Source organism: Lutjanus erythropterus, chromosome 3, assembly GCF_056507025.1.
Source record: "Lutjanus erythropterus isolate fLutEry1 chromosome 3, fLutEry1.hap2, whole genome shotgun sequence".
Lineage (NCBI taxonomy): Eukaryota > Metazoa > Chordata > Actinopteri > Lutjaniformes > Lutjanidae > Lutjanus > Lutjanus erythropterus.
This window is the reverse complement of record NC_139319.1, coordinates 11,303,212-11,316,960: the sequence shown is the minus strand read 5'-3', so window position 1 is coordinate 11,316,960 and position 13,749 is coordinate 11,303,212. Positions and strand designations below refer to the sequence as shown.

The window sequence follows — 13,749 nt, the reverse complement described above, 5'->3', positions numbered from 1 at the left end:
ATCTCATATCGTGATATCACTATAATTTTGACACAGTGCTCAGCCCTAAGAGAATAATAGAATTCAATAATTGGAGAATTAATAATAAAAGAATGTGTGAACTGAGAAATAGTAGAAATAGTAGAAAATGTGGACCAGTTTAAAACGTTTGCTGGAAATTGTGATGTGATTTTTGTCCGTGCATGACGCCACCGTGAGTGAATTCATCTCTGCTGCCTTGAAAGTTTGCCTGAATGATGCTGCTGCCATGGCAACGCATCAGGTTTCTCAGTCTGCCTGCTGTTCTGCCGCTGTAGGTCCGTGAAGCCGTTTGTACCGTCCTATCATCGTCTCTAACACGGCTTACTCATGCGTGTCCACACACGTGAAGGCCATAATATTTGTCACCGCAGGGGAGGTCATTGTTTGTTTATATATTTGTTCTTGGCTGGCACATTTGCTTCTGTCCCCACTTATGCGAGGACAGACATTTGAATATTGTCTCTCTCTCTCACACACACACACAGACACCTGAGAAGAGCCCTGCGCAGCACAAAAGCAACAACACTACACCTTGAACCACACTTATTTCTATCAAAAGCACATTTTGTGTTAATTTATAAGCTTTATTCGATGTAAACAGAGACTCAGTGACATAACCATAAGGGCAGAACCTTTTGTTACACTTATGCTCACATGCTTACGCAATACACACTCAGACACACAAACAGACACAGTGAGAGACAGTTAGAGAGCGTTCTAATGCATTTAATGGAGTTTCGATTTTGAGCTCAGGTCCACAAAAAGCAGGACAGGAACAGGACGCAGTTCGTTAGGTCATTCCCACATGTATGTGTGTGTGTGTGTGTGTGTCTCGTGTTTTCTGTGTGATAATTTCTTATTTTCGCCAACAGCTCCTCCTGTCTGTCTCTCTCTGCATGACTGTCTGTCTCATACACACATTCCTATAACTACACACACTCATTCGCACACACACTACAGATATACTGTAGATATAGCTACTATAATAGCACAGCAGAATCACATAAAGACAAAAAGTGACAAAGAGCACAAAAACATTAGAGGTCAAAATTGTTTTCATGTTGACTTCATTTTCATTTCATCTTCAGTCTTTTTCTTAGGGCTTGTCAGCTGCAAATCAGAGCAACAGATTGCTTCAGTCTAGAGATGGAATATTTAGATAATTAATCGACTAACAGAAAAATAATCCGCATCTCCTTTGATAAGACCCGCCCTTTTACAACCTGTGCTTCAGTCAGAGTTGAGCTACCCAGTGGAACCTCTGTCAGCTTTCTCCTTTCCTGTTTCCTGTGCTTAGATTTGATGTTTGGCTCATCTATGTTGAAAAGAAGACCAAATTTTATTTTATTTGGTTTATTTGTATAGGGACGAGCATGTAGCATAAACCATTGCCACATACCACGGCATTTATAGCCTAAGTTAATTTGCAATTGAAAAGACGCAGCGACAAATACACAAGAGACAATACAAAACACAAACAACAAGAAAATAAAGACAGAATACAAATTTTGAAGATAGTTAAAGGATGTTGCTGGGGTATCTGAAGAAGCGAGTCACAGAACACAAGCTAGCTAATCCTCATTAATCATCAGCCAGCTAGTTAGCTAGTGTTTTGCTACAGCAGCATCTTTTAACCTTCTTCAATATTTAGTTTTATTTTCAACATAGAGCCTAGCACACAGCATATCTGAGCACAGCAAACAGGAAAGGAGAAAGCTGACAGAGGTTCCACCGTGGGTGCAGTTTATTCCTCCCCGAACTCGACTGGAGATAAAATTATTTAATCATGCGGCTCCTCTAGACTTTCCAAATGTTACTGGGCCAAATGGATCAAATCCCGAAATTTAAATACTGGAGTCATTTTGCAGGGGTTGTGATGCTTAAAAAAAACTATCTGCACAGATTGGTTGAGCAGCACAATTACCGTCTCGAAAGACTTTTCTCTGTCATTACTGAAGAGGTCAAAACTCCAGATGAAGTGTGGCCCTCAGTGTCCTGATGAAGGCCACAAGCAAAATGTGTTCGTCTAACAATTCTTGCTAGAGTTTTGACCTCTTAAGCTCTTTTCCACCTTGTCCATGCACCCTGGCAGCAGGTGAAGTTGTGCCAGATTCCCCGACTCTGTGTCCACTCTGTTTTCACCAAGAAAGAGAGAAGATTTCCTCTTTTTAATGTTCTGCTCTCACAGAAGTTTCTCTTGTGTTTAATCACTGTACACCTCCCCCTTTCCTGTCCCTCTCCTCTCAGACAGGCGTGGTCCTTCTGTTGGCAGCACAGTTTCCAGGCAGCATGTCTGTGTTGTTGTGAGCAGCTGAAGTGGTTAAATCGTCCACAGCCATGTCAATCTTACCGTCCTTGAGAGGCGAGGCTAAGGTGTAGAGCATGAACTCCGAGCCCACTGTCACTGGTGTTGGCAAACCTGCCATGACTTTGGATTCAGCGGAGATGGACGGCTCTCTGTCTCTCACTAAGGACGCTCGAAAGGAGTGCGAGGTGGAGTCCCCGGCGCTGTGGTTGCTCCTGTAGCTGTACCTGCGGCTGCGGTTCTGGTAGTAACGGTTGCGGTAGTAAGAGGAGCTGCGGGAGATGGGCGGCTTTGTGAGCGAAGGCCGGCCTTTGGTGCGCAGCTGTCTGTGTTTTTCTATGAACACGTGCACTGCCAGGACGCCCACCATCTCAGCCAGCACGAAGGACAGAGCTCCAAAGTAAAAAGACCAGCCGTAGGAGTAGCTCTTCTTGTTGTCGCTCTGACTGGGGTCACCTGAGTTGGCTGATATGTACACAATGATGCCAATAATGTTACTGAGACCTGGAAGAGTTCAGAGGCATGGAGAGGGTCAGATGGATGATAAACACCGTAGTTTGGGTGGATGCACATTAAATCTGTGAGTGTTTCTGACCTGCAGAGACAAAGAGTATACCCGCGCTGAGGATGACATTGTAGCGTGACTTGTAGAACTCGCTGGCGGCGACACACACGCCTCCAAGAAATAATAATCCCACGCTGAGGATGGGGAAGAGACTGGAGGCTCGAACTGCTCCTGAGGAGAATGGAATGGGACACATAACCTGCTACTGTTACTGGGACAGTTATCCCCAAAATCATAAATGCATATTTTTCCCTGGCCTGTGATGCTGTTTATCCATCTATTTTTTTTTGGTGCAAGTTGCCGAGCTTTGGAGAACCACAGGACTAATGCCATCTAGCTCCAGTATGTTGGAGAGAAGGCAGAAATCTCTACAGCTGATATCTTTAAAACTATACTACTCACACCAAAACAGTATAGATGGATAAATCACACTACAGGCCAGAGTGTAAATCTGTATTTTAACTGTTGCTTTAAAATAAAAATTTGTTGCACAAAACAATCTCAAGTTTTCTCCATAAAGTTTTCTTAAAATTATCACTGATGGTTTTATTTTTTTCCCCCTCATCTTTGTCTTATAGTTAAGAAATTCCTTAAAATTTGTTTACTGTTACTGTTACACAAAAAACAAACAACTAAAGAAAGGAAACTTAAGGTTCCTCTGCCTCTATGTTAACTGCAGCGTGGCTGAGTTTATGGAGATGAATAAATAAACGTACGGAATAAAGTCTGTTAAATTATTTCATTTAAAGCACATGAGGTTAAATTAAAACGTGAAGGCAGGTTATGTCATTAAACCTGCTTCATGTTAGCTAGCTAGGCTATGACATTACCTTAAGTTACCGGCACAGTCTGGTATATCTATGTGTTAATGTGTAATTAAATCAGCAATAAATAACTTGTTAGACGATCTTTATGATGAACAACTTCTTTACACTGTCAGTCATACAAGCGAACAGTTAGTCGAACCTTAGCATGCTTTAAGAAAGTTCCAAGTTAACCAGTTTTGCTGGTTTTCTTCCTGTAATTAGGGATCTCTTTTTTGGTCAAAATAGACAAGTTGTTATAATTTCTTAGACCCTTTGGATGGAGGTGATAACAGGTAATACACGTGCCAATGCGAACAAACAAAATCTACATGCAAACTGCCGAATTTTACAGCTGTAAAATCTCTTTCAATGCACTAAAGTTTTTTCTTTAACTAAGAACAGATTTTAAGGATTTCACTGCAACCACCTGAAGTAAATCCCTAAGCTAAGGGAAAAATAAGCCCAAAGTGTCACACTTAGAAGAAAATTTATGGAGTTTTGAGACTTCCATTATAGTTATTAGATGTCATGGTTATATGTGCACATTTGTCACCCACGTAGTAAATACTCTGCAGCATCCTGCTCGTAGTCTGCATCTTCAGCAAAGTGATCGATGTCTTTGCAAACACCCCGAAATGTCCCTGCAGAAAAAGAAATAGAAAAACAAAGAAATTCATCAAAGTACATTTGATAATTACATTGGCTGTGAGCCACTCTGCTCTGTATCATTTTATAGCATGACATACATATTATATAACTTGTAGAAGTCACAGTGTCTTTGACCCATTAAACTTTACGTACCCTCTCTAACAGTGACTTGCACAATGCTAAATGTGATGCTTATCATCTAATGGACTGTATTGATTTTTGCTTGCTTTTCCATCATTCAGCTCCAAGAAAAATAGAAAATATTTTGGAAAATTTGCTTTCGTCATTAGGTCTATCAAGACATCTGACTAACGCCCAGAAAAGAGTCAGAGGAAATGAACACATCTGAATTGACGTCTCCTGCTGTGTTTCTGTCTCTTGGATCTTTACAAATGTGAAATGCACAATACAGTGATATTCAAAACTAGACCAGTACAGCACTATATGTTTGCAAGCCTCCAATCACACAAACTGTATCTATCATAACCTATAAAGGTGTTTATTTAAGGGAACAGTTCAAACAAAATCTCGATTGTTTTGGTGTGAGTTGCAGAGTTTCCGAAATATCGGCCGTAAAAATGTTTGCCCTCTCTCCAATATAATGGAACTAAACTCAACGGCATTGTCTCTTTCCAGAAATTATGACCCTGTTTACTCAAGACAAGGAACTGTTTTCTTTTGACCAAACTACACTTGCCATATCACTACGCTAACTAGCTTAATGATGCTAACATCGCAGCGTAGCAGAGGAAGACACCTTTAATGTTTACATCCTACGCTGTCACAAACACGAGCCTTTCATTAATGAGTAGATGCACGCTTCCTACTGTGTGGTGATATGGAAGAAAGGAAATAATTCACACGTGTAACTGGTCTTATCTTCAGTAACTGGGTCATGATTTCTGGGCAGACACATGTTGCATTTTTGGCACTTTGAGCACCACAATGTGCCATTTAGTTGCAAACCTCTGCAACTCACATCTAAACAATCCAGATGGACACATGTATTTTTGATTTTGGGGTGAACTGTCCCTTTAAGGTGGACTTTGATCCTGTGAAGTTTCACGTGTTTCCTGCTCTCAGTGACCTTTGGCTCAGCAGTGTATTTCCACATTTGCACACACGGTGATATATTGATGAATGTGTCCCTATGTGCTGCACTGATTGACCGGTATTGATGATGTGACTCTGGTCGCCATGGTTACCAAAACAAAACTCATTCGGCGCACTACAACTCAGCCACGGCGAACAGGTCAGAGGAGCAACGGACTGAGAAAACATTTATTCAAATTATAGTCAGGATAAAATGAGGGATGAGGATTTAGTTTGTTTTGCACCTTCCTCTCCGTCCTCTAACCAAGAATAGATATTTTCTGAACACGTTTATCACGCAGCATTTGTCTGCCAGTTTAGAGTCATTAGTCTTTATTTAAACTGTTACTTTGGAGGACAATTTTATTGTAGCTTGACATGAAAATAAGCACCCCGGCTGTGGAAGACACTAACTTTGTCTTATTATAAATGCTTGTCTGCAGTGCTGTGTTTAGTGCGTGCACACAACCGTACATCAGCCTGTTGTCCTTTGTCTGTCCTCATGTATTTTTATTTTGTGTCTATGTCTTTGTTATGCCTGTCATGTCACTGTTTACTGTTGTTGTCATTTTGCACTGATAAAAAATAAATTCTCATTAAATCTTATAATTATTTATTGCACATAATGCACAGTCAACCGTCAGCCTGCTTGTCTCCCTGCTTATGGCTTTTTGTGATGCAAACTGAAGGACACACACACACACACACACACACACACACACACACACACACACACACACACACACACATATGGGACGGCTGAAGCATTGATGTCCTCTGCATGTGCTGTTACCTCTCCATTAAACCATATTGGAGCTCAGAGATAGTGGGGCAGCAGGAGAGGGAGGGGCGGAGAAGGATGAAGAAATAGGAGAGCGGAACATTTTCATTTCATTCAGAAAATTAGCAAAGCAAAACAAACAGAGAGTATATACGGTGGGGAAATTAGACTGCTATTAAAGAGCAATAAATAATTGAAAATGTCATTTCCATCCATCACATTTCCAAGACTTAGACTCCTCTCCCTCCCCGAGATGCCTCCTCATGAATTTTGCCATCAATCTAAATTGAACCAGAAATTCATCTGAACCTCACATCTTTTTTTTAAACAACCAAAGGTGGTTAATAAAGGCTGGTTAAAGTCTGTTTTAGTTGAAATATTGTGGAACAAACACACCATCTGTGTCAGATCAGCTAAGTCAGCGCCACTAATTTTAAACAGTTTTTTAAAAACCTCTTGTGTTGAACCAATCTTACATGTTTTTGTTTTGTTTTTATTTTGTTTTCATTCTCTGTGTTTGAACGTCCCCTGAAACTGTATTATTTTATAGTATTGCAGATTATATATAAATAACTCTAGCTATGATTGACTTGCGTACTTATTACACACTTGCAGTAAATGCAAACTTTCACTGTACTTTATGTAACTCTAGGTAGATTCCTCTGTAATAATACATCATGTTTTATTAGCTGATTTATATTTTGTATTAATAATCCTAATCTGCTGAGTAACCAGTAGCTAAAGATATCAAATTGAAGTACTCAAGGAAAGTTCAAGTACCCAAATAAGTACTTCTTAAGAACAGTACTTGAGTAAATGTACTTCCGCTGACTGTGTGCTGAATGTGTGTGAGTGTAACATTTACTCATATAAAACCTTACATTCATGCAGCTACAGTTGCATGCATTTGTATTTCCATTTCATTGATTTATGCTATTTCATACTTCGACTCTGCTAAAATTGAGAGAAAAATATGGTTCCTTGTACTCCATGACATTTATTCTATAACCATAGTTACTGGTTACTTCACAGATTAAAGGGACAGTTCACCTCACAATCAAAACTACATACTTTTCCTCTCATCTGTAACCCTATTTATTTGTTAACTATTCTATTACTATTACTATTATATATTTTGTTTTGGTGTAAGTTGCCAAGGTCTTATGATATGTATAGAACTATTTTTTTTCTATGATGCAAAGAAAAAATGTTCCCTCACAGCAAGGTCAGCAGTGAACACAGTGAACAACAGTCTTTAATTTTTAAAACTTCAAGTACACTTTGCCAATACTTGTACTCAATTAATTTTTCCAATGCAGGACTCTTACTTCTAATTGAGAATTTTCACATCATGGTGTTACCACTTTTACTTACATTTACTTTACTTTTACTTTGCTTTTACTTTTACTAAGTAAAGAATCTGGATACGTTCTACACCACTGGGTGCTACAAATAACATTTAATAATATTATTATTTATTCTACAGTCAATTCTGCAACATCCTAAACTTGGCTGGGATGATAGAAATACAGGGACTCTTCTCCCATACTGATGTTAATACTACTACAACTACTACTACTATTACTACTACTACTACTAATGATAATAATAATAATAATAATAATAATAATAATAATAATAATAAAAGGTAATATAAAGAAGTAATAAAAGTAACTAAGTACATTTACTCAAGTACTGTGCTTAAGTATAGTTCTTGTCCTTACTTGTATTTACTTATTATGCTGCCTTCTAGTTATACTGCTCTACATTTTGTACTTTTTACTCCGCTACATGTATTTTAAATCTTTAGTTACTCCTTACTTTGCGGATTTAGAATCAATTATACGAAACTGACTCATAAATTATGATGTAACGTTATAGATTAAGATATCCAGCAGTAAAATAAGTCATTACAGTGAGCCTCACTTTTACCAGCTGCAACTAAAGTGATCAATAATTATAATCCAATATTAACATATGATTTTCAAACGGGCCTTTGTGCACAATGAGTACTTTTACTTTTAGTACTTGAAGTGTATTTTGATGGCACTACTTAGGTGGGATTTTGCATGCAGAACTTTTACTTGTAACAGAGTATTTTTTACACTACTTTTATTGCAGTGAAGTACATAAATGCTTCCCCCAGCCTGGCAGCTCAGTACTGACAGTACAGACAGGACAGCAGGGTGTTGTCTCCTACCCTCGGTGCAGCAGGTCCTCCACAGTCCGGAGTGGGTCAGCACCTCCTCGTTCTTGCGGACGGTCTCGTTGTCGTTCTGGCTCTTGGAGCGACACATCCCGCGGGAGTACAGCCAGTAGTCGGTGCCCACGGCGATGGTCATGAGGCTGAAGGCGCAGAAAGCCCCCGCCGTGGTCAGCAGCATCATCACACCCCGGTTACACAGCCTCATGTCGGCCTGGCCTCCTCCTCCTCTTCCTCCTCCTCCTCCTCCTCTTCTTCCTCCTCCTCCACACTGAGGAGTCCTCCAGTGGACAGAGACCAGTTCAGAAACTGTGACAAACTTTCCCCCGGTGTTTTATCTTCGTGTGAACCCAGCTGGCTGAAGGAAACTCACATTTTGAGAACATCTTCTTCAACCTGCGCTGTGCTCGTGTAGTTGGATGACTGTTTCAGGAGGGGTCGTTTTGCCATAAATGACATGAATGAGACTTGAATGAATAAGTTGGGATGTTTCCACGGTGTTTAGTCGTCAGTAGAAAAACAGGCCGAGGGCTGAGGAGTGGGAAAAGCCAAAATTCGGGATAAAACAAAAAGTTGTTGGCAGAAAACAGCGACAGCAGCTCCTCTGGACTCTTTACGGTTTGTTAAAGCTCAACTCTGTGTGGTGCTGACTGCAGGATAACCCCGCCCTCCTCTGTGTGTGTGTGTGTGTGTGTGTGTGTGTGTGTGTGTGTGTGTGTGTGTGTGTGTGTGTGTGTGTCCCTGTATGGTCAGGAAAACTGCTGTCCACCAGTTCAGCACCATGGACAGCAGCACAACAGAGCCCATGAAGGAACATGTTTGGTTTTTAAAAGTTTAATTATGTGTTTAATCATGATTACACAGACCAGGGGTCTGCAACCTTTACAGTCAAAAGAGATAAAAAAAAAAAAAAAAAAAAAAGAAAGAAAGAAAACAATGTCTCGAGCTGCAACTGTTCAATTCCCTGAGGACTTCTCTTTTTTTAAAGTTGGCATTCATAGCTGGCTAATGGAGACTCCAGAAGAGTAGCCACTGCCAAAATCTGGAGGAAAAGGCACAGAGCCATGTGATGCACATTTTAGTTGTATTGTTTAGTTGTATTTTTTGGTGTATAGACCACAGACTTTTTCAGAGAGTAAGAATCAATTCACACGATAAAAAATAGACAACTCAACATTTCAAGGCAAGGTACCGCAAATTTCTTTTTGAGTTTTGAGACCAACTTAAACTTTTGAAAGATTAGTTGTTGGTAAAAGCTTTTCAAAACCAAAGAATTTGAGTTGGGCTCAAAAATCTATTGCAGCACATTGCCTTGAAAGTTTGAGTTTTCTCAGCTTTTTTTTGTTTTTACAGTGTAAACCTAAAACAATAATTGATTAGTTTGATCCATGAAACGTCATAAAATGGTGAAAGATTTTGATTAGGGGGACAACAACAGGATTTTAGAAACTGTTTCAAGAAAAAAATCCAAGCTTTAAAATCTTGTACCATCCTCATGATGACAGAGCACCAGTCATCAGGAAACCAGAAATCCCTGTGCATTATTGTGCAACGAAGTTCAAGTCAAATCTTTACATAAAAGCCAATATAATATGTATCCAAAGTAAAAGCAGGCAATTTATTAAGTAGCCTGTTAATGGATTTACAGATTTTGATATTTTTAGACAAGCTGAAGAAAGAAAGGAAGAAAATAAATAAATATTTGATGAGTTCATGATGTCTTGAGTATAAAATTTGAATCTGTTAAGTACTTTGTAGCTACATACCGGATACGACAGGGTGAACAGTAGTACAACAGGTAATTAACACCAGATGTGCCAGCTGATCGTCCAGCTGCAACAACGGAGCTGATGATGTCATAGACCTCCACAGCTGGCACAACTGGTGTTCATCACCTGATGTTTCCTGATGCCTCCATCTGCTTCTGATGATGCTTTTGAAGTAAAACTGAAAGCCTGAAACTTCAGCAATGCCTCTTTCAATTTTATGATTATTTTCACTCGGTAAATATCAGTGGATTTCCTGATTCATTGCTACAAATATCACCATAATGTGGTCAAATGCAAACTTCCCAGTGAAATGTATTTTATTTTTCATATTTAATGCCTTTGTTAGAGGTTTTTAGACAGTGACAGGAAATGTTGGACTGCACCATATTGTCCTCAAAGGTCCTAAAAACATTATTTTCTGAGGACATGTTTTGGCTGATATCACGGCTTTTTATTCATCACATGTCCTTCATATTAATACACTCATCAGGATTTCATCCAGCGTGAGAGTAGCTGTGTGTACAGGCCCCTTCATATGAATGAATAAAAGAGTAAATGAGGATATGAATATTTAGGGCTTTGAATATAAAGTGAGTGAGCATGTGTGAGGAAGCCAAAGCAATTAAATTCAACAGAAAATGGTTTCCTATTATTTAAAACAGTAGTAGGCTATTATATTTGTGAAATATTTATATATATTTGCAATACGCTAAACTTGATCAGGTTTCCACTTCTGGTGGCAGTTTTAATATTAATAGTAATATTAATTGTTCATTTCCATGTGCAATATTACTTAAAACATCAGGGGTTATATTATATTCAATATCATGGGCTGTATGTGCAATATGTTTTTTTCTATTATATTTTATATCATGTTTTAATACACTGTGCAACATTACTTTCACAACTTAATTATTATCATGTGCAATTACATTCAAAATGTGCTATCTTACATTAATAATTTTTACTACTTCTCAATACCAGTGCCAGTATTTATTTCAAATTAACTGCCATACCTACTTTTTCTGTTCAGCTACTTTTGTAATTAACTTATTTACTATTGTTGTCATGCTACTCAATGCAATCTGGCAGAAGAATTTCCTTCAGGATTAATAAAATAAAAATCTTATTTTATCATAACTGTTCCTGTCACTGAGCATATAAACACGTCTATATGTTCGTAGCTGTACCACAAACTGCCTCTCAGAGGACAGTAAAGTTTTTTAAGTTTGAGGCAAACCCTGATCATACACGCAAACAGTCTGTTTTCAAGAAGTCCAGTGTGTCAGACTTACAGGGATTTATTGCATGCATATGGCAGAAACTGAATATAATATTCATAAATTTGTTTTCATTAGTGTATAATCACCTAAAAATAAGAACTGTTGTGTTTTTGTTGCCTTCGAATGAGCTGTTAATATCTACAGAGGACGCGGGTCCTCGTGGAACAACATGCATGTTGAACAGTCATGTTTCTACAGTAGCCCAGAACGGACAAATCACACAGAGGCTCTCGATACAGCCTTCCATGTTTTTTGCAAGTTTCGCAGCCACCGTAATTTCTCCAGGTTCTACATGCTTGGAAGGGGAGGGTGAGGCGAGCCGCATTACAACCTACAACCTCCCGCCATTAGATGCCGCTAAATCCTAAACAGTGGTTCTTTAATTTCAAGATCCTCTTCAACTTGATCTAAACATCTGCTGCCGGGTGCAGAAAATGACTACAGACACGGTTTATCATCTGTGGGAGAAAACATCAACCTTTCAAACATGTTGCACAGACCTCAGTGTGATCATGGCAGGAAGTCCACTGTTGATGATCAAGCCAGTAAAACACAAGAGTCAGAGTTACTGAAATGGTATTATGATAATTCACTTTAATGTAGGTATCATACTGAAAGTGTCTTTCACGCGCAGGTAAAGACGGCGCATGCAACACACGTATACTGTCCTGTTACACATTTTCCTCAGGTTGCTTTATAAAAGTTGCCTTCTTCTCCCCGTCCTCCTCTTCTCCTTCTCCTGCATTTTGCATAGTAAACACTTTATTTTCCTCTCTTTTCCGCTCTCCGTCTTGTCTTTTCTCATCTCATTTCCCAGTTCCCTTCACTTTAAAATGTACTGGTGTTAGCTGGGGACGGGGGAGGACTGACCTGGAGATAGACTGAGAGCAAATTAAGATTTAAGAAGGAGAGGAGACGAGGAAGAGGAGGAGAAGGGGAGAGGTAAAAATGGGAAAACAAAGTTAAAAAAAAAAAAAAAGTGAGAGCTGAGAGGGCTGGCAGGGATAAAGTGCAGAGAAAAAGGGAGATGGGGCTGTGAGTATGGAAGCCCATTTCTGTCTATAAAAAAGAAACATATCCTCATGTTAAGTCATAATTATGAGATAAAAAGTTAAAGTAAAGAGTGAAAAAGTCATTATGGGATAAAGTCTTAACTATGGTATAGAAATGTGAAATTATGAGATGAGGAGTTATAATTATGAGATTTTAAAAAGGCAAAATTATGAGATAAAAAGTTACAATGAGATAGAAAAGTCAAAATTAGGAGTTAAAAGTAATCATTATGATAGAAAATTCCTAACCATGAGATAAAAAGGTCTAATCAGACATACAAAAAAGCAGAGTTACTAAAAAATAATTAAAAATATGAATTAAAAAGTAAATAATGAAATTTTAAAAAGTCAAATATGAGTTAAAACGTAATCAATATAAGAATCAATATAAGAAAAAAGTAATCACTGAGAATTTTTATAAAGATAAATAGACTTTTTATCTCATAATTATGTTTTTTTTAAATCTCATAATAGTCTCATAATTCCAGAGTTTTTAAGTGATAATTTCACATTTCAAATTTGTAATTTCAGCGTTGCAACTCATAATTGTCTTCGCATCAAATAATAATAATAATATAATTTTTTATCTTTATCTTTATCCCATTATTATAACTTTTTATCTAATAATTATGTTACTGTGGTATGTTTTTTCTTTTAATGGCAGAAATGAGCGTCCACATGCGAGGAATAGTACTATAACATGAGAACCACTTCTAGCTCATTCCTATTTACACATACTGTACACTGAAACACAAGTCATACAGAATTATTACATCTACTTTATATGTTCATTTCACAGAGTCTCGTATTTTCTGGTGAAGGACAGCAGAACAGTTCGCTCCGTGCTTCGTAAAGCAAACTCTTTAGCCACGCATATTTTGACACCATTAGAGACATTAGAGCATTCGGAGTGGAAACTAAGACTTGATTAGAGCATGAATATTTCAAAACTCGCTTGCATCGATAAATTTAACACACCAAGGTTTTTTACTCCTCCGTGATGTCAAAAGCAAATCTTAAGGAAACTACTGTACCGACAAATATGGCATGCATAGAGGAGCTGCACCACAAAGACTGTATAGGCCTACACAGCACTAACCCACTGCGTACACAGTGCCATAGAGAGAAAAAGAGAGAGAGATTAAGCAAGAGAAAAAAACAGAGACATTTTTAAATATCACTGCCAAACAGGCGTTTGGGGGATTTCTCTTTTTTTTTTTTTTT

The 13,749-nt window shown here is 38.4% G+C and overlaps 1 protein-coding gene across 1 annotated transcript; it reads right to left on the bottom strand.

Moving 5' to 3' along the window:
* Positions 1-1,378: 1,378 nt before the first annotated feature.
* cacng3a (calcium channel, voltage-dependent, gamma subunit 3a) lies at positions 1,379-9,312 on the bottom strand. Its single transcript, XM_084712585.1, has 4 exons — positions 8,419-9,312; positions 4,255-4,338; positions 2,922-3,062; positions 1,379-2,830 (listed from the first exon to the last, which is right to left on the bottom strand). The coding sequence occupies exons 1-4, from the start codon at positions 8,627-8,629 to the stop codon at positions 2,265-2,267; spliced, it is 1,002 nt and encodes a 333-aa protein (XP_084568711.1). The 5' UTR covers positions 8,630-9,312; the 3' UTR covers positions 1,379-2,264.
* Positions 9,313-13,749: the final 4,437 nt, after the last annotated feature.

What these genes read in the sequence shown, in the direction of transcription:
- cacng3a (XM_084712585.1), bottom strand. Translation starts at nt 8,629, where the DNA reads ATGAGGCTGTGTAACCGGGGTGTGATGATGCTGCTGACCACGGCGGGG. An exon ending in GAGGACCTGCTGCACCGAGG is followed by an intron (nt 4,339 to 8,418) that starts GTAGGAGACAAC and finishes CTTTTTCTGCAG; the next exon opens with GGACATTTCGGGGTGTTTGC. An exon ending in TGCTGCAGAGTATTTACTAC is followed by an intron (nt 3,063 to 4,254) that starts GTGGGTGACAAA and finishes CATTCTCCTCAG; the next exon opens with GAGCAGTTCGAGCCTCCAGT.